The sequence below is a fragment of the Cebus imitator genome, unplaced genomic scaffold (genome assembly GCF_001604975.1).
Source record: "Cebus imitator isolate Cc_AM_T3 unplaced genomic scaffold, Cebus_imitator-1.0 Scaffold324, whole genome shotgun sequence".
Classification (NCBI taxonomy): domain Eukaryota; kingdom Metazoa; phylum Chordata; class Mammalia; order Primates; family Cebidae; genus Cebus; species Cebus imitator.
In genome coordinates, this window is record NW_016107639.1 from 2,193,377 (window position 1) to 2,217,749 (window position 24,373).

General features: G+C 50.8%; 2 protein-coding genes across 6 annotated transcripts in view; both read left to right on the forward strand.

The window, feature by feature from the left end:
• The window catches only part of KCNG2 (potassium voltage-gated channel modifier subfamily G member 2), a 91,160-nt gene that overhangs the window by 44,128 nt on the left and 22,659 nt on the right, over positions 1-24,373 (forward strand). For 3 of the 4 annotated variants that reach the window (XM_017504570.2, XM_037729931.1, XM_037729930.1), the window contains exons 2-3: positions 9,878-9,968; positions 18,808-19,506. In XM_017504570.2, the coding sequence (XP_017360059.1) occupies positions 18,865-19,506 (642 nt within the window). In that variant the 5' untranslated portion in view covers positions 9,878-9,968; positions 18,808-18,864. Of the gene's footprint in view, positions 1-8,859; positions 8,926-9,877; positions 9,969-18,807; positions 19,507-24,373 lie in introns of those variants that run through there. The other variant, XM_037729929.1, reaches the window with a different exon arrangement.
• Positions 109-2,103, forward strand: LOC108286609 (UPF0184 protein C9orf16 homolog). 2 transcript variants are annotated; one of them, XM_037729935.1, is made up of 3 exons: positions 109-297; positions 1,305-1,376; positions 1,626-2,103. In XM_037729935.1, the coding sequence occupies exons 2-3, from the start codon at positions 1,307-1,309 to the stop codon at positions 1,796-1,798; spliced, it is 243 nt and encodes an 80-aa protein (XP_037585863.1). In that variant the 5' UTR covers positions 109-297; positions 1,305-1,306; the 3' UTR covers positions 1,799-2,103. The 2 variants fall into 2 exon arrangements, with proteins under 2 accessions (XP_037585863.1, XP_017360058.1); XM_017504569.2 differs by lacking the exon at positions 109-297 and having other exon boundaries at positions 1,292-1,376.

A 24,373-nucleotide genomic window follows, 5' to 3' on the forward strand; every position in this document is an offset into this window, starting at 1 on the left:
TTTGTAGAGACGGCATTTTGCCATGTTGGCCAGGCTGGTCTTGAACTCCTGACCTCAGGCGATCCACCTGCTCAGCTTCCCAAAGTGCTGGGATTACAGGCATGAGCCACTGTGCTGGCCACTGTCTGAACCCTTGATATGTTTGAATCCTCATGTCCACACTGTTATTTTCCCTTTTTTCCAGAAAGGTGCAACAACTTGCTGGGGTAAAGCAGAGCTGGAACTCAAACCCAAGTGCCTCTAACCCCCAAGTCCAGTCCTAAGTTTCGGCTCTGTTACCAACCTGGAGGATCCTGGGCAAGTTCCTTCCTTCTGAAGCCTCAGTTTCCCTAGCTATATCATGAGGGGGTTGGACTTTAAGATGCAGCCAATTTCCCAGGACTCTGTCCTCTGTGAGGGTGGCCGGCTCTGGCAGTGCCCTTCCCCAGAATGCAGGCACATGTGCACCCATAACCCAGATAACACCCCTCCAGCCCTGGCCTCTGCCAGCCTCCACCAGCTGCTTCTTCCTTGGGCTCAGGCTGGCAGCCGAGTGTATCTGAGTCACGGGCTGGCTCAGAACTGAGCCCCGCAGTGGGCACAGGCCCAGACCTTGAGTCCTCAGGGACACTGTGTTGCTGAAAGAGGCAGCTCTGGAGTGGCCGTGTACGGGAGGAAGTGATGGTTTCTAGTGGAGATCAGGGAAGACTTCTTGGAGGAGGCATTTGGAGCTGGTCCTTGAAGGGCTGTTGTGGCTGAGGCATTCTAGGCTGCAGGGATAGCTGAGCAATGGCAGAGAGGCTGGAAAGTCAGAAGCTCCATTCATTCACTCACTCAGTCAATCAACAGATGCTTATTGCAACACTGAGAGTAGCAGGGAGCCAGCAGCGAACACGACTGTTCACCTCCCATGGGGAAACATAACAGCACTCAGATAAGCACAGCGGTCAATCCTGGAGGGAGAGCCGTGGAGGGCTGAGGAGGGCTAGGGGCTCAGCATGGAGGCCTGATCCAGTCTGGAGCATTGGATGGGCTCCCAGTGGTGACTTCCATACTGAGACTTGAAGGATGAGTGGGACTCATCCAGGAGGAGAGGAGGGAAGGAAGATGGGAGGACTCAGCACATTCCAGGCAGAGACAGCAGCATGTTCAAAGGGCCTGAAGTAGGTAAAGGCAGGTGTGAGAGAGGAAAGGAAGAGGCAGGGAGGTAGGGCTAGCAGGGAGGCAGGGCTAGGAGACTCCACTGGGTGTTTTATCCTGAGGGAGCCAGAAGGGCTGGAGAACAGGGCCCACCTGGGGACAGAGGCCTTGATTCCCCAACTCAGGAATGTGGGCTCTAGCCACTAAGCAGCTGCTGCAGGAAGTGCAGAGACCTGGCACCTGGCAGGACTTCCCAGGCAGGACACCAGCTCGCCACCCTGTGACCACCCTAACCCCAGAAAAAAGGATGCAGTACTACAGTGTCATTCATTCAAAGTGATTCCTCTTTTGGTATCCACCCATTTTCCAGATGGTGACACTGAGGCTTAGGAAGGAGTAGGGACTTGCACAAAGCCCTCTGGGAAGCAGGCTGGGAAACGGTGGAGGGAGGGTGTCCATTAGCCCCAAGGAGACACAGGATGTGGGCTCTTTCACCTTCCTACCAGAATACGCCGCCATCAACTCCATGCTGGACCAGATCAACTCCTGTCTGGACCACCTGGAGGAGAAGAACGACCACCTCCACGCCCGCCTCCAGGAGCTGCTGGAGTCCAACCGGCAGACACGCCTGGAGTTCCAGCAGCAACTCGGGGAGGACCCCAGCGATGCCAGTCCCTAGGGTCCAAGAGCCCCCAACCGGGCCCCCACCCTGCCTCCCTGGGTTAAGCTCTGGCCTGGGCACTCACCCCCTGGCTTAGACACCTTCTCAAGGGCTGGCCTTCAGGGTCGCTGGGTGGGTCTGCCTGCCTGGTCCACTCTTCTGGCCATTCCCCCTGGCCTATCTGGGCCAGCCCCCACTGCCTGGCATTCCCTCCTGGGGCCAAGAGTGGGCCTGCAACCCACCCACTTGCCTGCCCACCCAACTCCTGGGCACTCCCACTCTGCCCAGGCCTTGAGTGTCCAAATTAAACGGATCTCCCACACTGCTGTGCCTCTGTCCTCTGTATCTCAGGAAGAGAACCCCAGCAGCTGCTGGAGGCGAACAGGGCAGACTGGGTGCTCAGGTGTTGATCATGCACTGGCGGCTCAGAGGCCAGGTGGTGGGGGGCTGGGGTTCTCGGCTGCATGTACTTCTGGACACAGAAAGTGCAGGTGAGGACAAGGCTTCTTTCCTACCTGGTACATTCCTGGCCAGCAACTGCTTCCTAGCCCAGAAGCTGGGTTGAGACTGTTGGACATGCTGTGTGACCTTGTGTGATGTTCTCAGCGTCTCTGGGTACTAGGGCCTTTCACCAAGACAACCAATGCCAAGACATGCTATGCAGCCTCAGCACTGCCCTCCCACTCTTGGCCTGTCTCCCCAGTAACAGGGTTGGTCTGCTTGTTTATCTTTGTGGGTCTTTCTAATGAGGAAACAGAAGTAAAGGGCCAACTCAGCCTGGGCCCCATCCACCCACGATTCATCTTAGGGTCGCCTGACCAGGAGGGTGGGGTGCCTGTTAGTAAACCAAGAAGAAAACCAGAGGGCCTGAGCAGCAAGGACCCCCCTCCTGCACGCCAAAGGGTGCAGCTGGATTGACAGGCCAGCACGGGTCGGAGAGCTCAGGCCCAGGTCAAATCCCAGCCACTTACCAACCCTATGGCCTTCAGCAAGTCACTTGACCTTGCTAGTCCTCCAGCCAAAGGAACTTCCCCAGCTTATTAAGGTTATTAAGAGGGAAACAGCCAGGCACGGTGGCTCACACTTATAATCCCTGCAGTTTGGAAGGCAAAGGTGGGTGGATTGCTCGAGCCCAAGAATTCAATACCAGCCTGGGCAACATGCCAAAATCCCATCTCTACCAAAAACAAGAAAAATTAGCTGGGCGTGGTGGCGCATGCTTGTGGTCCCAGCTACTCAGGAAGCTGAGGTGGGAGGACGGCTTCAGCCTGGGAGGCAGAGGTTGCAGTGAGCCAAGATTGGCACCACCGTACTGCAGAGTTTGGGCAACAGAGCCAGACACTGCTTCAAAAAATAAAAAATTGGCCAGGTGCGGTGGCTCATGCCTGTAATCCCAGGACTTTGGGAAGCTAGGGCGGGCGGATCATTTAAGGTCAGGAGTTTGAGACCAGCCTGGCCAACACGGCAAAACCCTATCTCTACTAAAAATGCAAAAAATTAGTCAAGTGTGGTGGCGTGGATCTATAATCCCAGCTACTTGGGAGGCTGAGGTAGGAGAATCACTTTAACCTGGGAGGTGGAGGTTGCAGCGAGCTGAGATTGTGAAATTACACTCCACCCTGAGAGACACGGCAAGCCTCGGTCTCAAAAAATTTAAATTTACATTAAAAAATTTTTTTCTTTTTTTTTGAGATAGAGTTGCCCAGGCTGGAGTGCAATGGCACGATCTCAGCTCACTGCAACCTCTGTCTCCCAGGTTGAAGTGATTCTCCTGCCTCACTGCCTCAGCCTCCCAAGTAGCTGGGATTATAGGTGTGTGCCACCACGCCTGGCTAATTTTTGTATTTTTAGTAGAGATGGGCTTTCTCCATTTTGTCAGGCTAGTCTCAAACTCCTGACCTCAGGTGATCTGCCTGCCTTAGCCTCCCAAAGTCCTGGGATTACAGGCATGAGCTACCACCCCTGGCCCCAAAATTAAACACTTTAAAAGAGGGAAACCGAAGCTCAGACAGGTGAAGTGCTTTGTGAACCGGAGTCCCTGGTTCCCAGGGAGCCTGTCTGGCCTTCCAGTTCTGCCCCCACCTGGCCCAGAGAGGTTGGGTGCTGGCTGAGAGCTGGCTGGGGTGGCCCCCTTCCCCTATCCAACCAGACAGAAGTACTGGTGGGGACTGCACAGCCAAACTACCTTGTTTTATTGGATTTTGAGTAAAAACAACCTTGTCAAAGTTTCCAGGCAGACTCCTAAAAAGCATTAGCAGATCTGGACCTAGGCAGGCCAGGCACAGGGAGGTCCCTCTATCAGGTTTTGAGGCAGGTCGAGCGCCGTGGTAGTGGGGGCTGGGAGGATCGAGCCGTCACCTTGCTGGGTGTTTTGTCGTGGGTGCTGGGCTGGGAGGGTGGGCGGCCGCCGGAGGTGAACAGGGCTGTCAAAGCGTTCCGGGCGTTGATTGCGAACCGGCGGCTCACAGGTCGGGTGGTGGGGCTGGGGTTCTTGGCCGCCTTGTATTTCTGCAGGTTCTCAAAGTGGGCCAAGGACTTGCAGTGCTGAGTGATCCTTACTTGAGTGGGGAGGACCACGCTGCACGTGGAGGCCCTGGCGGTTCTTGCTCATGTAGAGTAACAGCTCCACCAACTGCAAAGAGCCCGCCCCGTAAGCCATCATTCATGTATGGAAGCACAGCAAATAAGCACTTAGAGGAAACCTAATTTTAACTAGAATCGTAAATGCTATGATATCCCAGTGACTTCTCTTTATCGGCTACACTTGAGAAAGCCTGATGTTCTTGGTAGTGGCAGTCACTGCTTTTCCCGACGACACATGTTCACATTGCACGTGGACCACACGTGTGTGGCGTGGAGTCCTGGAGATTGGCGCCAGCTTGCCGGAGGCAGTGGGCTAAGCGTGCCCAGACAGCCAAAGCCCTCCCTCTTCTAATCACATCTTCCTCCCGCTCCATGCAAAGGTGGTTAAAGTCTGTATAACATTGGGATTATTCTGTTCCTTGAATATTTGGTAGAGCTCTTGATAAAGTCACTTGAGTTTGATTTTTGGAGGAAAAATAATATGATTTTTAATTACTATTTCAGTTTCTTTAGGAATTTCATATTTATTCAGCGTTTCCATTTCTTAAGTCAATTCTAGTATCCAATTGTTGTTTTCTTTATTGGCATGAAGCCTCCAGAGCGTTTTCTCACCACATTCTCATCTCGACTGGAGCTGCTCTCTCTTCCAGTCCTCATTTTTAAATTTGAGCCTTCTTTTCTTGCCTCTCAATTCTGTTGTTGTTTCCTTTCCTATTTGTTTTCTGAGTACATGTTTTGGCACAACTCTGTGCCCTTCTCTGGGTTTTCACAGTGAGACAATCTTTTGAAATTCTTTAGCTATAATGAGTTTCTCCTCAAAGTTTCTAAGCATGCAGCCTTCAGAGTATAGATCCTTTTCTGTGAGTTTGTTTATATAAAACTAGGCGCGATCACAGCCCGGCAAGAATTCAAACGTTGCTTTCACACCCACAAGGGCACGCGCTGGAGGTGGCTCAATACGAGGCGGGTACACAGGCTGGACTTAGCCTGCAGTTCCAGCTTCTGCTCCAAACATCCACGGAGCCCTCGTGTCACCAGAAAGGGGTCCTGGTCCAGACCCCTAGAGAGGGTTCTTGGACCTGACGCAAGAAAGAATTCAGGACAAGTCCACCACGTGCAGCAAAAGGAAGTTTATTAAGAAAGTAAAGTGGTGAATGAACAGCTGCTCCACAGGCAGAGCGGGACGTTCCCGAGAGTAAGGGGAGGAGCACGTCCACCCTAGGCACAATGCTTGTTTATATATAAGCTCGGAAAAGATCATAGGGAGATATGCTCTGCTACAGGGGTTTATGATACAGGCTTTTGTTTATTACTATATTTTGCAAGAATCAATATTATTATCTTTAAAGCAAATTTTTAAAGCTACACTGTGTGTGTGCATGTGCAGGTGTGTGAGTGTGTGAATGTGCATGTATGTTAGTGAATGACTGTGTGCAAATGTGAGTGAATGTGTTTGAACGTGCATGTGGGTTACTGTGTGTGTGTGAATGTGCATTCATGTGTGTGAATGTGCACGCCTGTGACTGTATGTCAACATCTGTGAATGAGTTGTGAATGTGAGTGTGAATGTGTGTGTGAATATATGTGTGCATATATGAATATGAGTGTGTGTGTGTGCACGTGAGGACTTATGCACCAGAACTGCTCTAGGCATCCACATTAGCTTTCAATCGTCACAACAGCCTTGTGAGACACGTGTTATTCTATTATTATTTGCATTAGTTTCATAGCTGCAGACTCTGAGGCTTGGCCACGTGAAGTGGGTTTTTCAGGGCTGTTTGGCCGATGCCGGCCGTGGCACTCACCTGGTTCTGCTGTGCTCACTCTAATTGTCAGGCTGCACTGAGGCTCTGCTCGTTAGACATCATGTGAGGACTTGGGCTGGCGCTGGAATTGGGGGGTCGCAAGCACTATGTGTGCATGAGTGACATTTCATTACAGCCAGCGGGGTCCCCCCTCCAGTGACCTTGTTTCAAGGAAGTGTGCTCCCATGTCCCAAGCGCCCGCCCCGGGAAAAGATGGTGTGGGCACTGTTGCTTCCAATAATGTGCCATTAATCTCCAGCAGTGCAAACGATGCCTGCTCTGAGCAGTTCAACTCCATGAGGAACATTTTGTATTCAACTTAATCTTTGCTTTATGTCTGTAATATCAAAGCACGTCCAAAGAGCCCGTACACTGTCAGAATCTGTTTAATTGTGCGTAAGAGGTTTCGGCTTTAATTAAGGCAGCGGGGGAAGCATTCCCTCAGAACTCAGCCCCTGTACTCGCAGAGAGCATCTCAGTACAGGGGCCACATGGAGCTCAGCTCCAGCCTCCTTTGAGGTGCGTGGGGCCACTCGGGCTTTGCCCCAACGGTGACCATCACATTATTCCCAGATTGCCGTGGTCCACATGGATGGCGGCTCACCAGCGTCTGCGCCCAGGCATGGGCCGCCCTCTGGAGATGAGTGTGTGTGTGCATTGGACTTTGAAGCCATGGACAGGGAATGAAGGAGGTCAGCGGCTCCTCCAGCTTCCCCGCCCATCAGGGGCTGAGCCGTCATTAAACTCCAGGCTTCCTGTGCGGCTCAGGGTTCTTTCAGGCACAAAGCAGCATGGGGCTGCGGTCTCCTGCCTTCTGGGAGTATCACTTGGGTTCCTTGGGCTCCCTGTGTCAGTGTAGACCAGGTCCCCCACTCCTGCCATGGGGCAGGCCCCAGGCTAGACATGTCATGGCATGAAAACCCTGCACCTGCTGGACGTGCGGAGAGGCTCCTGGGAAGCCTGAGACCGTTCCTGCCCCCGTCTGTCCCTGCAGCAATGCATCCTGGTCACCTGTGTCTGCCCTGAAATACTCCCATCAATACAAGGGTGAGCAAACGGACAGTGGGGACACCCTCAAGACACTTACATCCTAGCGGGAGCAGACAGAAAATAACACTGGGTAAAGATAATGTGTGAATCATTTAGTCCTTTAGCGGGGAAAGAAAGGGCGCAGAAAAGTGAGGTGGGCATGGGCTTTGACGTGAAGCGAATGGCGCAGATGAGTCTGAAGAGAAGGTAGGTTTGAGCAAAGGCCGAGGGCAAGGGGTCATCGTGGGCGTGGCTGAGCAGCTGTTCTGGGCAGAGGAACCGCCATGCTGAGGGCCTGAGGCAGGACTTGCCTGGGTGCCCAGGGGAGGGCGGAGGGGTGGGACAGGCCGGTCCAGTTAGGGCTGTGAGCGCTGGCGTTTTGAGCAGAGGGTGGCATGTAGGTGTCAGGAGGCCTGCCCCGGCTGCTGAGCTGGGGACAGAGGGCAAGAGGGGAGGCGGAAACCTGCTAGGGCTGTGGGTGCAGCTGACAGGTGGCTCAGAGCAGACGCCATAGCGAATCAGGAGCTTCTGGATGCCAGGAGCCCGTGTCAGCAAGGCGTAGCTGTGGGCAACCCCCGGGACTCTGGCGGAAGGCCCTGGGTGTGACCACAGGCCCAGCCCGAAGCCTCCACATCCGTGCTCCGGGAACGGCCCAGGCTGGGACGGGCGCCACCCCAGGGCTGGCACTAACTACTTAAGTGGTGGGTGGCTTGACCCTGTGGGCCTCTGGGCCAAGTAGGGACTGGGACTTAGGGGGCTTCCCCCTCTGGTTTCTAACCTTGGGTTCCAGTCCTGTGAAACAGCATAGACCAATTTGCTCTGCAATCCACCATGCATGGGCAGAACGAACAGGTGGCTGTCCAGGCTATACCTGCCCGGTTCAACCCAGTTCTGCAGTCAGCTCCCGGGGAGTGCTGGCTGTGCCTGCTGCTGTCTCCTGGGCTTGGACTCAGGCGTCCAGGATGGGCCCCAGAGGGAAGGCATGGGGCTGCCTGTCGGTAGGAGGAGAGCCAGGCCTTCCGATTCTTTGGCCACTGCCCAGCAGAGCCTCACTGTCCCAGCCCCACTCACCTGAGCCCCCAGCCCTGTGTGAGGGCAGCAGTGGCCATGTCTTGCCCGGGTGGCCATGTCCAGTCTGGATGCCATCATAGCACTCGCATGCAGAAACACAAGAGCTTTCCGATTCCCCAAGTTCAGTATCACCAAGTTCCCCTGGGTGCGATTATTTTAAAGGTAAAAGTTCCAGGGGTCCTCGTGGAGGGCCAGCGGGTGCACAATTCCTCATCCTCAAAGATCCTTTACACGGTGGACTTCCTGCCTTCCATAAGGCTGGTAAAATCCAAATCTTTACACATTGCCTCTTATTGGCTTGTTTCTGCTGTTCTGAGCTTCCTGGTAAAGTAATTTTGGTAATTTTACTTTCTCCTCCGTGTGTGACTTTTCTGTTAATATTTGTCACTTGTGGACTCCTGATGTCTCTGGGAGACGGTCCTCAGCGTGAGACCTTCCTACTTTCAATCTTGTCTACTGACTCTATTTTTCATTTCTAGTTTTGTTTCTTATTTATATTCTCCTGGGGTTTTTATTGTAATGTCTTTGCTTTCCCTTGTGTTTTTAATTCCTTCATTCATTATTTTCTATGATTCTATTTTCTGAAGTTTTAGGAGGCTAATCCAGCTCCTAATGTGTGTGCTGGCATGTGCTCATGGAGGACTGGTGCTGTATGTGGTTTGTAATCTTAGTTTAGTGGTCTTGGTTGGGGCTTTGTCTGTGGGAATCTCATGAGGCTTGAATGGAGAGTGCCTCTGGCCAGTCCCTGCTGACACTGGGCTGGATAATTCTTCACTCTGGGGGCCTCCTGTGAAGGGTGTTGGCAGCATCTCTGGTTTCTACTCACTGGATGCCAGTCAGCGTCATGACCATCACAGACATCTCCAGACCTTGCCGGCTGTCCCAGGGCAGAACTGCCCCCCACTGGGAACTGCTGGCTGGTTCTCTGCTTGGTTCAGTTAACGTCATGACATCGCTGGCCTGCAGCCACCTTTGTAAGTGATAATTTCCTGGCAGTCTCGCCCACATGCCAGCCTCACCGCGCTGTGCACGTCAGGCTCACAGACACACGGCATCACGTTTGACCTGGCCAAGCAGAGACCTTGTAACCTTCTGGAACCAGCTAGCCAGTGTCCTTCCAGGTCACCCTCCAGGGAGGGGGAGCCCTGCCTGGCCCTGCTTTCCTTAGGATCAGTTCAGTTCTGCCTTCGTGCTGTGATGGCCATTCTATTATTGAGCTGTTCCTCTTCTTTCTTTTCCTGATGTTCCATGCAGAGAATGGGGAGGAACTCCAGAGCTTTCAGAAGCAGCTTTGCAATCTCTTAAGTCAAGTAGTTAGCTTTAAAACACTTTTAATGTAGCATGTAATTTATGCCCATATTTTAAAATGTGTATTCTGGGAAGAAGAAAGCCTTTTACAGCAAAAGTTCCAGGTTATACCTGATTATCCAGTTATTTTAATAATTATTCATCCCTGCCTACAAAAAACTGGATCACACAAAGCATTTGGCTGCCGGGGAAGTCAGCCTGTCCTGCAAGCCTGACACATGTGCTCCGCAGGGACCGGAGGGTGGGGCGTCGAACCACAATGCTCCACAGTAATAACTCAGGCAACTCTCTTGTTCCCTAGGGTGAAACTGGACACTCATTTTCCAGGTCGAAGCTGCTGGTCTCAGCTGTGATTTTACCAGTTCCCTGAAAGAGAATACCCTGTACCTTCACAGAGTCAGGTAAACCCAGAACCTGCCAGAATTTGGCAAGAGACCTCAAGTAGTACTGGATTACTGTTTTTCATTTCAGAGAGAGAGTCTTCTAGGTGGGCTCTTATGCCTTCTGCTGATGGTGAAGCTGAGACTCTGGTGGCTGTTGAGACACACCTGTCAAAGGCATGTGTCATAGGCAGCCCAGAACTTGGGCATGGCTCCTTCTGAGCCCCACCTGGGACTGCAGAGGACAAGGGAGCTCTCAGCTCGCAGGGCCGTCTGGCCACAGAGGGCTGGAGCAGCTGGGTTTGAACATTACGCTTCTTCGACAAACCGAACAGCTGCTGCTTATTCTGGGCAGTCTCTGAGGCAGCAGGTTCAGACGACTTCCTGCCACGTTAGGAAGCTCCATCTCGTGAGCCCTGGGAGCCCAGCAGGTGGGAATTTTCAAAGCCTTTAATCCCTCAGAACGCCTGACTAGCAGGGCGCAGGAAATCTCTGCAACAAATTTCCATGACCTAAGCAGCTAATTGCTTTTGAATAAAATGAGGTCCCCTGCTCCAGCCCTCTGCCTGGCCAGCCCTCAGTCTCAGAGAAGCTCTCCCACTTTGCAGGCTCTCTGCCTGCCCCTGACAGCCGCCCCCACAGCTCATGCAGTATCGGATACGTGGCACTCATCCGTGTTCCTCAGTTCGGTGCTCCAGGCCATGTCCTTGACATGGGGTGTCTGGCGCATAGATTGAGATCATGTGTTCACTGAATGAACCATGGGGCACGGAGGCACACACAACCACTTGAATCCTGACCGCGTCCACCACTTCTCATGCAGTGAACTTGGCTCTGAAGGTCACAGGTCCCCATGATTACCCAGCACTTCTCTCCTGCCCGCCATTGCAGTAGCAGTCCAAGGTGCTCTCTCCCATTCAGAAGAGGCTTCTCCTATTCTTCACTGGGGGTGCCGAGCTCCTACTGGCAAGCTCACTAGTGCCATTTTGTTAGACTCTCTTTCCCTCCCTTCTTCCCTCCCTCCTCCTTTTCATTTGACTTTTTTCCCCCTAAAATCTCTGGTGAATCACATGCTTGGGTCAAGTTGGCAGTCTGTGAGCTACACATTGAGCACACCCACTACACCCCGCTCTTTCCCGGTTCCTGCATTGCCCTTGTGGTGGGTTTAAGCTTTACTTGGCAGAGGTTCGAGTATATGCTTGTTAGCAACAACCATAAAAAGGACTTGATGTTGACGGGGGAAGGCAGTGGCCCTCGAACCTCAGTGATGAGACTTGCATGTTACTGGATTCCCCCCGAGACCTACTAACTCAGGATAATTTTTATAAATTGAGATAAGATTCACGTAACATTGTATTTACCATCTTGATGTGCACAATTCAGTGGTTTTTAGTGTATTAACAATGTTGTGCAACGATCACCACTGTCTAATTCCAGGACTTTATGTCATCTCCAGAGAAACCCCGAGCCATTAGCAGACACTCCCCAACGCCCCCCTCCCATCCCCTGGAAACCCCTACCCTGCTTTCTATCTCTGTGAATTTACTTATCATGGATAATTTATTTTATTTTATTTTTTGAGACAGTCTCACTCTGTCGCCCAGGCTGGAGTGCAGTGATGCAATCTTGGCTCACTGTAACCTCCACCTCCCAGGTTCAAGTGATTCTCCTGCCTCAGCCTCCCAAGTGGTTGGGACTGCAGGCACCCACCACACCCGACTAATTTTTGTATTTTTTGGTAGAGACAGGGTTTCGCCATCTTGGCCAGGCTGGTCTCAAACTCCTGACCTCAAGTGATCCACCCGCCTCAGCCTCCCAAAATGCTGGGATTACAGGCGTGAGCCACCACACCCGGCTCAGACACTATATGTGACCTTTTCTGTCCGGCTGCTTTCACTTAGCATATGGTTTATATCCACACTGTTGCATTAACAGTGCTTGATTCCTGTTCGTGGCTGAATAACATTCCCCTATATAGGCCCCATATTTTGCTTATCCATTTATCAGTTGATGGAATTTGGGTTGTTTTCACTTTCTGGCTATTATAATAATGCCACTGTGAACATTTATGTACAGGTTTTTGTGTGAACACATGTTTTCATTTGTCTTGAGCGTACACCTTGGAGTGGAATTGCTAGGTCACATGGGAACTGTATGTTTAAATTTTTGAGGAACTGCCAAACTGTTTTCCACTGTGGCTGTGACATTTTATATTTCCACCAGCAATGTACCAGGGTCCAATTTTTCCACAGCCTTTCCAGCACTTATTGGGTGTTTTTTTTTTTTTTTTTTTTGTTTGTTTGATATAGCTACCCTAGTGGATGTGAAGTGGTATCCTGTAGTTTTCATTTACATTTCCATAACGACTAATGCTATTGATCACTTTTCATGTGCTTCTTAGCCATTCACATACTTCCTTTGGAGCAATACCTATTCAAATCCTCCGCCCATGTTTAAATTGGGTTGTTTGTCATTTGTGGTTGAGCTGCAAGAGCTCCTTGCATTCTGGATACTAGACTCTGACCAGATATGTGACATGTGACTTGCTGTTTTTTTCCCACTGTTAGTTGTCATTCATTTTTCTGGTGCTGTTTTCGATATACAGAAGAACTTCATTTGAATGAAGTCCAGTTTCTCTTTTTCCTTTTGTTGCTTGTGCTTTTGGCGTCCTGTTTCAGAAACCAGTGTCTAATCCATGGTCACGAAGAGTTACACTTCTGTTTTCTTCTAAGTGCGTTTCAGAGTGTTAGCGCTTACATTAAGGTCTTTGATCTAGTTTGAATTAATTTTTATGTATAGTGCAATGTAGAGGTCTCCCTTGGTCCATTCAGTGTTGCTATAAAGGAATACCTGTGGCTGGGTAATTCATTTTAAGAAGAAGGTTTGCTTAACTCATGATTCTGATGTCTGGAAAAGTTGAAGATTGGGCATCCGCATCAGACGAAGGCCACAGGCAGCTCTAGTCATGGCAGAAGATGGCACGGCGCTGGTGTGTGCAGAGACCACACAGAGAGGGAGGAAGCAAGGGTTAGGGGTGCCAGGCTCGTTCAACAGCCAACTCTGGAGGGAACTCAGAGAGTGAGAACTCACTCATTACCATGAAGACACCATGCAGCCATGCGTAAGGGATCCACCCCCATGACCCAAACGCCTCCCATTAGGCCCCACCTCCAACGTTGGGGATCAAATTCCACTGTAAAATTTGGAGGCCAATATCCAAACCATAGAAGGTTCAACTTTATTTTTTACATGTGGATAACCATTTGTTGGAGATACTATTATTTCTCCATTGAATAGTCTTGACAACCTTGTCAAAAATGAATTGACCATAGATCTATGGGTTCACTTCTGGACTTTCGATTCTGCTCCATTAATTTTTACATCTCCCCTTTTGCCAATACTACACTCTTGATTGCTATAGCTTTATACTTAGTTTGAGTAAGTAGTAATGTACTAGTGCATACTCGAATTACTATAAAGGAATACCTGATACTGGGTGATTTATAAGGAAAAAATGTTTAATTAGCTCATGGTTCTGCAGGCTGCAAAGGAAGCATGGTGCTAATGTCTCATCAGCTGCTGGGGAGGCTTCAGGAAGCTTCCAGTCATAGCAGAAGGCAAAGGGGGAGCAGGCACGTTAATGGTAAAAGCAGGAACAAGGTTGGGGGGTAGGTACCACACACTTTTAAATGAACAGAACTCATGAGAACCCGCTATTTCGAGGGCAGCACCAAGAGGATGGCACTGAGCCACGAGAAATGCACTCCTGTGATCCAGTCACCTCCCAGCAGGCCTCACCTCCAACACTGGGGATTACATTTCGACATGAGAGTTAGGTGGAGTCATGAAATAAAATTTTATCAAGTAAGTTTGAGCCCTCCGACTTTGTTCTTTGTCAAGATCATTTTGGCTACCTTGCATTTCCAATGCAATTTTAGGGTCAACTTGTCAATGTCTTCAAAAAAATTACTGGGATTTTCATACTATTGGATTGACTCTGTTGATCAATTTAGGGAAGATTGCCCTCTTAACAATATTGAGTCTTCTAATACATGAACATGGGATGTCTTTTCATTTACCAAGTCTTAAAATTTCTTCCACCAATGTTTGTAGTTTTTTCAGTGTCCAAGTCTAAGTCTTTCCACCTCCTTGGTTAAGTTTATTCCTAAGTATTTTATTATTTCTGATGCTCTTATAAATGGATATTTTAACTTCCTTTTCTGATTGTGCATTGTTTTTGCATAGAAATACAACCGATTTTTTTTATATTGATCTAATTTCTTGCAATTTTGCTAAACCCATTCTCATAGTGGTGGGGGTGTGTGTGTGCATGTGTGTCTGTCTGCGTGTGTTCTTTAAGGTTTTCTGTATATAAGATCATAAGATCAAGTCAACTGAAAATATACTTTTACTTCTTTCTTTTGAGTCTGGATGCCTTTTCTTTCTTTCTCTTGCCTAATTTTTCTGACTAGAATTTCCAGTATAATGTTAAGTAGAACGGATGAGAGCAGGCATTTCAGTCTTGTTCCTGGTCTTAGAGGGAAAAGATCCAGTTTTTCACCATTGATAATGAAGTTAAGTGTGAGTTTTTCCTATGTGGACTTTGTCATGTTGAGGAAGTTCTCTTTTAGTCCTAGTTATTGAGGTTTTTTTAAATCATGAAAGGATGTTAGACTTTGTCAAATCCCTTTTCTGCATCTATTGAAATCATCACATTTTTCCCTTCATCCTATAAATATGTACATGTTAATTTTTGTGTGTCATGCCACCCTTGTATTCCTGTGATAAATCTCTATGATAAATGATCACATGGCCATCATATACAATTCTTTTAATATGATGCTGGATTTATTTTGCTTGTGTTTTCTTGTGGATTTTTGCCTCTGTTGTTGTTGTTGTTGTTTTTGAGATGGAGTCTCGCTCTGTTGCTCAGCCTGGAGTGCAGTGGTGTGATCTTGGCTCATTGCAACCTCCACCTCCCAGGTTCAGGCAATTCTCCCTGCCTCAGCCTCCTTAGTAGCTGGGATTACAGGCACCAACCACCATACCCAGCTAATTTTTGTATTTTTTAGTAGAGACAGGGTTTCATATGTTGGCCAGGCTAGTCTTGAACTCCTGACCTCAGGTGATCCGCCTGCCTCAGCCTCCCAATGTGCTGGGATTACAAGTGTGAGCCATTGTGCCCTGCCTTGCCTCTGCTTCTATCAGGGTTATTGGTTTGTAGTTTTGTTTTCCCATGACGTCCTTGTCTCCTCAGAGAATGGTTATGAAGCATTCCTTCCTCTTCAGTCTTTTGACAAGTTTGAGAAGGATTGGTATTCATTCTTTTTTAAATATGTAGTAGAGTTTGCCAGTAAAGCCATCTTGTCCTTGGATTTTTGTTGGAGAAAGTTTTTTTGATTACTAATTTAATCCTTCTTTGTTATAGCTCTATTCAGATTTTCTATTTCTCCCTGAGTCAGTTTGGTACTCATGTGTTTCAAGGAATTTGTTCACATCATCCTCATTATTTAATTTGTTGGTATGCAACTGTTCATGGATTGACCCTTTTATCATTACATAATGTCCTTCTTTGTCCCTCACAACAATTTTTGCCTGAAAACCTATTTTGTCAGAAATTAGTATGGCCACTCCAGCTCTTTTTCCTTCATTTTCAAGGTATTTCTCTTTAAATATAAAGAGATTCTTACATGGACATTATATGCTTGGATTATTGTTTTTGTTGTTATTGTTTTTAATCTATTAAGCCAATCTTTGTCTTTTAATTGTTGAGTTTAATCCATTTACATTTAAGGTGGTTGATTAGGTAGGACTTCTGCTAGTTTGCCACATCTTTTCTCTGTGTCTTACATATTTTTTGTTCTTCTGTTACTGCCTTCTTTTGTGTTAAATAGATATTTTTCCAATGTGCCATTTTAATTCCCTTGCGGTTTCTTTTGTTGGCCAGGCTGGTCTTGAACTCCTGGCCTCAAGCAATCTGCCAACCTCGCCCTCCCAAAGTGCTGGAATTACAGGTGTGAGCCACAATGCCTGGCCTCTCTCTTTCATTTTTGAAGGACAGTTTTGCCAGATATAAACTTCTTGGTTGACATGTTTTTTTTTTCCTTTCAGCTCATTAAATATGTCATCCCACTGCCTGCTGGCCTCCATGGTTTCTGAGGAAAAAAATTATTAATCTTACTGAGCCTCCATCACACATGATAAGTTGCTTCTCTCTTGCTGCTCTCAAAATTCTCTCTCTCTCGCTCTTTCTTTCTTTCTTTCTCTCTGAATAGAGTCTCTCTATTGCCCAGGCTGGGAGATAGGCACAATCTTGACTCATTGCAATCTTCACCTTCCCAGTTCAAGTGATTCTCCTGCCTCATGACTCCTGAGTAGCTGGGATTACAGGTACTTGCTACCATGGCTGGCTAATTTTTGTATTTTTAGTAGAGACAAGTTTTCACCATGTTGGTCAGCCTGGTCTTGAACTGCTGACCTCAGATGACTGACCTGCCTTGGCCTTCCAAAGTGCTGGGCTTACAAGTGTGAGCCACTGTGCCTGGCCAATCTTTGTCTTTAGACAGCTTGATTATGGTGTGTCAGTGTCGATGTCTTTGAATTTATCTTAATTGGAGTTTGTTGAGTTTCTTAGATGTGTAATGTTTTTCATCAAATTTGAAGTGGTTTTTTTTTTTAACCATTATTTCTTCAAATATTCTCTCTTTCCTGTCCTCTTTCCTTTTGGGACTCTCATTATGCAAAAGTTGGTACATCTGATGGTATCCCACAGGTCTCTTAGGCGCTGCTCAGTTTTCTTATTTTCTTTCTGCTGCTCAGATAGCATACTATGAAATGATGTATCTTCAATTTCTCTGATTCTTTCTTAAGCCTGTTCATATCTGCTGTTGAGATCCTCTAATAAGCTTTTCATTTCAGCTATTATGCTTTCAACACATAATTTCTATCATTTTTTAAAATAACTTCTCTTTATTGATATCCTCTGGTGAGAAGTCATTCTCACAAATTTAGCTCTTTGAAGATATTAAATATAGCTTATGTGACATCTTTTTCTAGTGAATCCAATATCTGGGCTTCTTCAGGAATATTTTTTTAGTTGCTTTTTCCTGTCTATGAGCTACACTTTTATATTCCTTTTTTTTTTTTTTTTTTTTTTTTTTGAGATGGAGTTTCGCTCTTGTTACCCAGGCTGGAGTGCAATGGCGCGATCTCGGCTCACCGCAACCTCCGTCTCCTGGGTTCAGGCAATTCTCCTGCCTCAGCCTCCTGAGTAGCTGGGATTACAGGCATGCGCCACCATGCCCAGCTAATTTTTTGTAGTTTTAGTAGAGACGGGGTTTCACCATGTTGACCAGGATGGTCTCAATCTCTTGACCTCGTGATCCACCCGCCTCGGCCTCCCAAAGTGCTGGGATTACAGGCTTGAGCCACCACGCCCGGCCACTTTTATATTCTTTGTAAGCCTTGTAAATCTGTGTTGAAAACTGTAGATTTTTAATGTGACAGTTCTGGAAATCAGACTCTTCCCTCTCCCCAGGATTTTTTTGTAGCTACTGTGGTTTGTTTAGTAACTATTCTTTGTCTTATGTGGCCCCTGATGTCTCTGTTCCAGTAGCTTAGTGGGCAACAAGTGATTGCACATAGATTCTTAAATGTCTGGAATAAAAACTAAAACTTGTTTTTGCAGATGGGCTCTATGTGTGTCTTGGGGCCACCTTCAGCATCAGCCAGGCTGGTCAAACCTCTGTCTTATCAACTCCTGCTCGCAGAATCTGAAGGTCAGCCAGAAAAGTGTCTTTTGGGACTTCTCCGGCCCTTCCCGGCATGTATGGGCACACCCCACCATGAGTGTGCCCTTTCAGATTCCCAGGAATTTGTTGGAGCTTTTTCAAGCCCTTATTTCCCAAATCATCTCATTCCCCAGCCTTCCATTCCAAGCTTTTTGTTAGGCTATGGTCCCAACTCTCATCCATTGCCTCAGGCAGCAGTAGCTAAAACACTTTCCTGTAAACGTTTTCTGACAAAAACTGCCCAGGTGGCTGCCTTTGCACCGAGGGATTTCCAAGTTATAGGAGATGAAGGCAGGCCCTTTGAGCAATCTTCCACAGAGCCACAACAATTATGATCCTTAGTGAATGAGGTCTGTGCGTCTCCTTCCAGTGCTGGTGCTGGTAGCGGGAATGCAGACTGCTACTTTCAAGACCTCTGCGGGGCAGGGGTGCAGGGTATGTGAAACGGCCAAAGCCGTTTGTTGTTATTGTTACCAAGACTCAGCTGTTCTCAGTGTCCCATGGTTGGTGCAAGCTTTTGGTTAGTTTCCAGAGTTTCAAAAAAGTTGACTCTTGACAGTTTTTTCCCAGGTTTTTCACTGTGTTAAGGTAGGGATGGACTTCCGGAGCTCCTTACTCTGCAGTCTCTCTGCTTCACAGAATGCTGAGTAGGGTCCCCTTCGTGCTCTGACGCGGCTGGTCCGCGGCGCACAAACTAAACGGGGGCTGCATCTGTCCCTCCAGACATCGCGAAGGCCTTACTGGTCGGCGGGGTCCGTCCTGAAACATCTGGCTCTTTTCAGTTTGCATCAATTTGTCAAAACTTGGTGGGACACTTGTTCGAGGCCCGTAGCTGGAGAACCCGGCTGCTCTCCTGGCGATAACTCAAGGCCAGGTCGCCACTGGGCGGGGTCCCCGGACGCCTGAGGCGCCCCGCGGGAGCCAGACGCAGACGTGGGGCCTTCGGAGGAGCGGGAACGGGAGCGGGGAGGGCGGAGGGGCCGCGGTTCAGTGCCGGCCCCGGCGGGCGGACGCGCTCCCCAGCTCAGCTGTCGCGGCCCTAACGCGCTCCGTTCCCTTTGCAGGCGCGGCCTCCTGAGCCCGGCGGAAGCCCCTGGGTGTTTCCGGCGCATGGAGCCATGGCCCTGCTCCCCGGGCACGCGGAGCCCCCTGGCGGCGGCGCTGTGGGCGGCGGGGCCCGCGCCCGGCACGTCATCATCAATGTGGGCGGCTGCCGCGTGCGCCTGGCCTGGGCCGCGCTTGCGCAGTGCCCCCTCGCGCGCCTGGAGCGCCTGCGCGCCTGCCGCGGCCACGACGAGCTGCTGCGCGTGTGCGACGACTACGACGTGAGCCGCGACGAGTTCTTCTTCGACCGCAGCCCGTGCGCCTTCCGCGCCATCGTGGCGCTGCTGCGCGCGGGGAAGCTGCGGCTGCTGCGGGGCCCGTGCGCGCTGGCCTTCCGCGACGAGCTGGCCTACTGGGGCATCGACGAGGCGCGCCTGGAGCGCTGCTGCCTGCGCCGCCTGCGCCGCCGCGAGGAGGAGGCGGCCGAGGCGCGCGCGGAGCCGGCGGAGCGCGGGGCGCAGGGGAGCCCGGCGCGCGCCCTGGGGCCCCGGGGGCGGCTGCAGCGCGGCCGGCGGCGCCTGCGCGACGTGGTGGACAACCCGCACTCGGGGCTGGCGGGCAAGCTCTTCGCCTGCCTGTCCGTGTCCTTTGTGGCCGTCACGGCCGTGGGCCTCTGCCTGAGCACGATGCCGGACATCCGCGCCGAGGAGGAGCGGGTGAGCACGGGGCGGGGACGGGCCGGGGCTGGGGCCGGGGCTGGGGCTGGGCTGCGGGTTAGTGAAGCGGGAGGAGGGCTGAGCTGGAGGCGCCTGGCAGGAGGGAGCACCACTGGTGGTGGTCTTGGCAAACCCCACCCCCCAGCGCGAAACAGCAGAGGCTCCAAGTTACATTGGGTTTCAGGACGCAGCATCGGTCCACAGGCCTCCGCCGGAAACTGCTCTGCTCATCAGGCCCTCAAAGTTTGGACAACGTGGAGCTAAAATATTGGGTATCCGGGGCCTAGAGATTTGTGCGACATTTGGTCGTTGTGGTCCAAGGAGACCCAACCACATTGTTCCAGGGCCGGCGGACAGTGCCAGGGCCAGGCAGGCTTCTGGCTATGGAACTGAGGTCTGGGTGCCAAGGTCTGGGTGCTGACAGGTCTGCGTGCCAGGGTCTGGGTGCTGGGAGGTCTGGGTGCTGTTATAGGGTCCAGCCCTATTGGGTCTAGAGGGTATTCTCTACGGGTGCGGAAACGAGAGACTGTAGAAATAAAGACACAAGACACTGAGATAAAGAGAAAACAAGCTTGGGCCCAGGGATCCACTGCCACCTACTGCACGGAGTCCGGTAGTGACCCCAAGTGCCTGGACACTCTGACTTTTATTGAGTACAAAGCAGGGGGTAGGGAGAATAGGGTGAGTTCAAGCAAATCACATGTCTAAGGAACAAAGGGGCCAAGACTTGCAAGTAGCTGAACAAGGGGCCCAGGGCTTTCAAGTAGCCGAAGCAGGGGACAGCGAGTTGCGTCAGCACCGTATGCTGTGCTTGCCCAGTGAGAACAAAGGCATCAAAAATAATGCTGCTTCTTACTACCTTCAAAAGAGGAACCAGGTGCACAAGTAGGGAGTGAAGGCAGACACTGGCCTATATAGCAAAGCACCAGAGAGACAGTTAACCCCCGGGTAACTGCGGGTTGGGCTGACTGATACCAGTCCTTCAGGGGAGTGGAGTGTTCTCCGACTTGCCCAAGGACAGGGAATGTTCCCTTCCAAGGTCTGCTGAGTAGCCGGTGCTTCCCCGAGCACTGGAACTACTGCAGAGATTTTAGATGCCCTCCAGCAACCCTTATGCAGGTGTGACAGAGGGCTGGCTTTCAGCATTTGCCACCAGTCAGTGTTCCACAGGTGTTAATGCTCTTGCCTCTTGTCCACATTCCATAGCTCATCAGTCCCTAACCACAGCGACCTAAAGTTCTTAAGTAAATATGCATACAGTACAAGAAGGCTTTAATCAATGCTTAGTATTCACTAAGACTAATATCTCATCACTCATGATGCTTAATATTCAATAAGACTAATATCCAATCACTCGTGATACTTATTCCTAACTAGAGTCTTTTTTCTATATTCTATTTATCAGACAGGAGCTGGCTGAGGCTTCAGTCTCCTGCTTCGGCACTTATGAGACTTTCCTTCCACACTGGGAGGTCTGGGTGCTAAGAGGCCTGGGTGCTGAGTGGTCTGGGTGCTGAGGTCTGGGTGTGGATCTTCCTGCGCCTCTCCTGGACTTCCTGCCCCATCCATCCTGTCCCCACTAACCTGAGAAGGCCTGTGCAGAGTGTGTGTCATTGTGGGTCAACCTCTGTTACCATGAGGAGGAGACAAGAGAAGGTGAAAGCTTGCCAGTGTGTGTCGTGGAACGTTCTGGAAGTGTCTGGGGAAGGATCATGAGCACCAAGCCTTAGGCCTGGGGGTTTGTGTTGTCGGAGTGGTGGGATTCCTGGACAAGGGACCATGACTGTGTCTGAACAGACGTAGCTTGGTATTGCTGTGGAAAAGTTTCCCTGCATTTTCCAATGGCCACACCAGGAGGCAGAGCACCCCACCAGGGTGGGGCTCGGGCACCCCTCTCCTCAGCACTGGCCTCCCTGGACTGCATGGAGGCCCCTGCACCCCTAATGGGGCAGAGCACCCACCTTCAGCACTGCAGAGCCTGTGGCCGCCTGGGGGACACCTTGTCATTGAAAGGCACAGCAATGAGCTGAACTGACCCAAGCCCGTGGCCCCAGTGCAGATTTGAGGTCAATGCAGATTTGGAAGCCACTTGCTGCCACGCAGCCTGGTTGTCTGGCATCCGGGCCGCCTTCCCCCGTCATCCTCATGAGGTCCAGGTCCTGATTATGCTTCCAAAAGGTGCCCAAGCATTTGGATATCCTCGGTCGGATATTTGTGTCACGTTCGCGAATCTGAGAAGTTTGGGCTGCCCCAGCTACAGAAGTCACCCCAGGAACACCAGCCCTAGCCCTTGCTGTGTACCCCAAAACCCCAGATCCTCTCAGTGACAACCCCGGGCTCTGTGTCATCCAGCCCTTCACACCTCCTGATGCGCGTCCCTAAATCAGTTGTCCAGTTAAGAAGCAGTCGCCCTCCGCGTGGGGCCTGGTGACACGTGTCCGAGTGTTGCAGCTACTGCGGCTGACCAAAGGTCTCTTTCGGAAGTGATTGTCGTGTGGGTGAAGAGCCAAGCAAGATGGTTCTCACCCCCATCCTAAGGGAATATTTCAAAGCATGAGAAATGACATGTTAATGACCTCACAAAACCGGAAGCCAGGGTGCTTCTGAGCATCCAGCTAGGGGCTGGTTAAGGACATCACCTCCTGTCCACTTGATTGATGGGATGTGGGGAACAGTAAAATGTTGGTGATTCCCACGAAAATCGCTCAGCCTCACATATAATTAAATACATGCTGAATCCCAGACAGTGCAAGCCCCTGCCCAGCTCAGGCCTCAGACAAGCTGAGTCGCTGGCTGACCATCCCAACCCAGCCACTGAGGGTCAGCGGTGGGACACTAACTCAGTGCTCCCTGGAGAGCACATTGGTGCGAGTGCTTCGGTGCTGTTTGCCAGAACACGAGTTCTTGAGAAATAGGAGCCGGTGTTACTGACAAAATGTGAGCTCTCTGATGAGATCAAGTCCAGCTGCCACACAGGGTTGGCTTCTGCAGGGTTTCCTGCACGCACTGTGCTGTCCGAGGTGCAGGAGTAGGGGTGCAGGAGCCATGAGCACCCTACACACAGCAGACACTGGGGAGACCCCAAGCCAGAGTCTAGCCAGGATGACCTCCCAGGGTCTCCTGGGTGCCTCAGAGAATTTGGGAAGCCCAGGGCGCAGGTTGGTTTCAGTGCCTGCCCCCTGCTGAGTCTCCTGCCCCTGGGCTGTGACCCAGATGGGGGCAGCAGCTCCCTGTGGGGAAACGCCTGGTCCACTGCAGACAGTGGGCGCTAAAGAAATAGGAAATGGTGTCACTGCCTCCTGGGAGGAAAAAGGCTTATATTCCATCCACCCTCCTTTCTTTATTTTGCAAACTATGCAGAAAAGTTGCCATTCTAACCCATTTTAAGTTCCCAGTTGAGTGGCACTAAGCTGTTCGTTGCTGTTGGGCAGCCGTCACCACCACTGTCTTCAGGACTTTTCCATCTTCCCACACTGAAGCTCTGTCCCCACGAAACACGGACTCCCTGCCCCAACCCTGGTGCTCCGTCTGCTGCTGTGTCCAGGGCTCTGAAGACTCCAGGGACCTCCTGGAAGTAGAATCACAGTCTGTCCTTCTGTGACTGGCATATTAAGGTTCATCCACGTGGTAGCCTGTGTCCAGGTTTCCTGACTTTCATGGCCGAATAATATTCCATTGCACAGATGCACCTCTCAGCCCCTCCTCTGCCTTCCACCAGAAACTTTGTAGTTTGGGCTTGGTGGGCAGAGCTGCAGACAGCCTCAGCCCAGAGCACCAGAGCCCACAGTCCTGAAGTCGAAGTAATGTTAACAATGGTTAGACCTGGTTAGCAGGGACATCTGGCTAAATAAGAAGCTATTATACGTGGGCATTAAGCCGGATGCAGTGATCGCACCTGTAGTTCCATCACCTCAGGAGGCTGAGGCCGGAGGAGCACAGCAGGTTAGGAGTTGGAGGCCAGCCCGAGCAACATAGGGAGACCCCATTGCTACAAAAATGTAGCCAAGTGCAGTGGTGTGTGCCTGTGACCCCAGCTACTCGAGAGGCTGAGGTCGGGGGATTGCTTGAGCCCAGAGATTCAAGGCTGCGGTGAACCATGATTGTGCCAACACGCTCCAGCCTGGGTGACACACCAGACTCTGCCTCAAAAAACAACAAATGTGGGCATTGCTGAGGACACCTGCTGGGAGGACGCCTGCTGGGAGGACACCTGCTGGGAGCACAGCCAGCAATCATCCTGCGTGCTCCCTGTTGCTGCAAAACAAACTGCTTCGCTTCTGACAACAGCTTCATTCTCTGACAGCTCTGGTGGGCAGAAGTCCACGGTGGGGGTGCTGGGGTGAAAATCAAGGTGTGGCAGGGCCAGTTCCTTCTGGAGGCTCCAAGGGAGCTGTTTTCTGCCTGTTTAGTTTGTGGGGGCTGTGGGTGCTTGGCCCCTTCTCCTGCCTCTGGAAGCAGGACTCTGTCCTCTGCTTCCCTGTGTCCGCCTCCTCTCACCTCCAGCACCCAATCCTGTGGGGACCTCCTGAGGACCCTAAGCCCCCCAGCCACCCAGGACCATCTCCCATCTCAAGGCCCTCGGCTCAGTCCCACCTGCACCTGCAGAGCCCCTCCTGCCTGTGAGGTGATGCATTCACGGGTCGTGGGCACTGGAGCGTGGACCTCTCTAGGGCCATTATCCAGCCTACTATAGTCATGAAAGCATGCAAGCCTGAGCTCTGTGCTGCAGCCCCAGGCTGAGGGCTGCTGGGTTTGCTTTTGCATCCCACATTGGCAACCACGTTTGCCCATCAATTCCCGATGTGCCCGACACACATCTGCCATCCTCCCTGACACCTGGGAGTCGCCAGGGTCTAAGCGCCTGGAG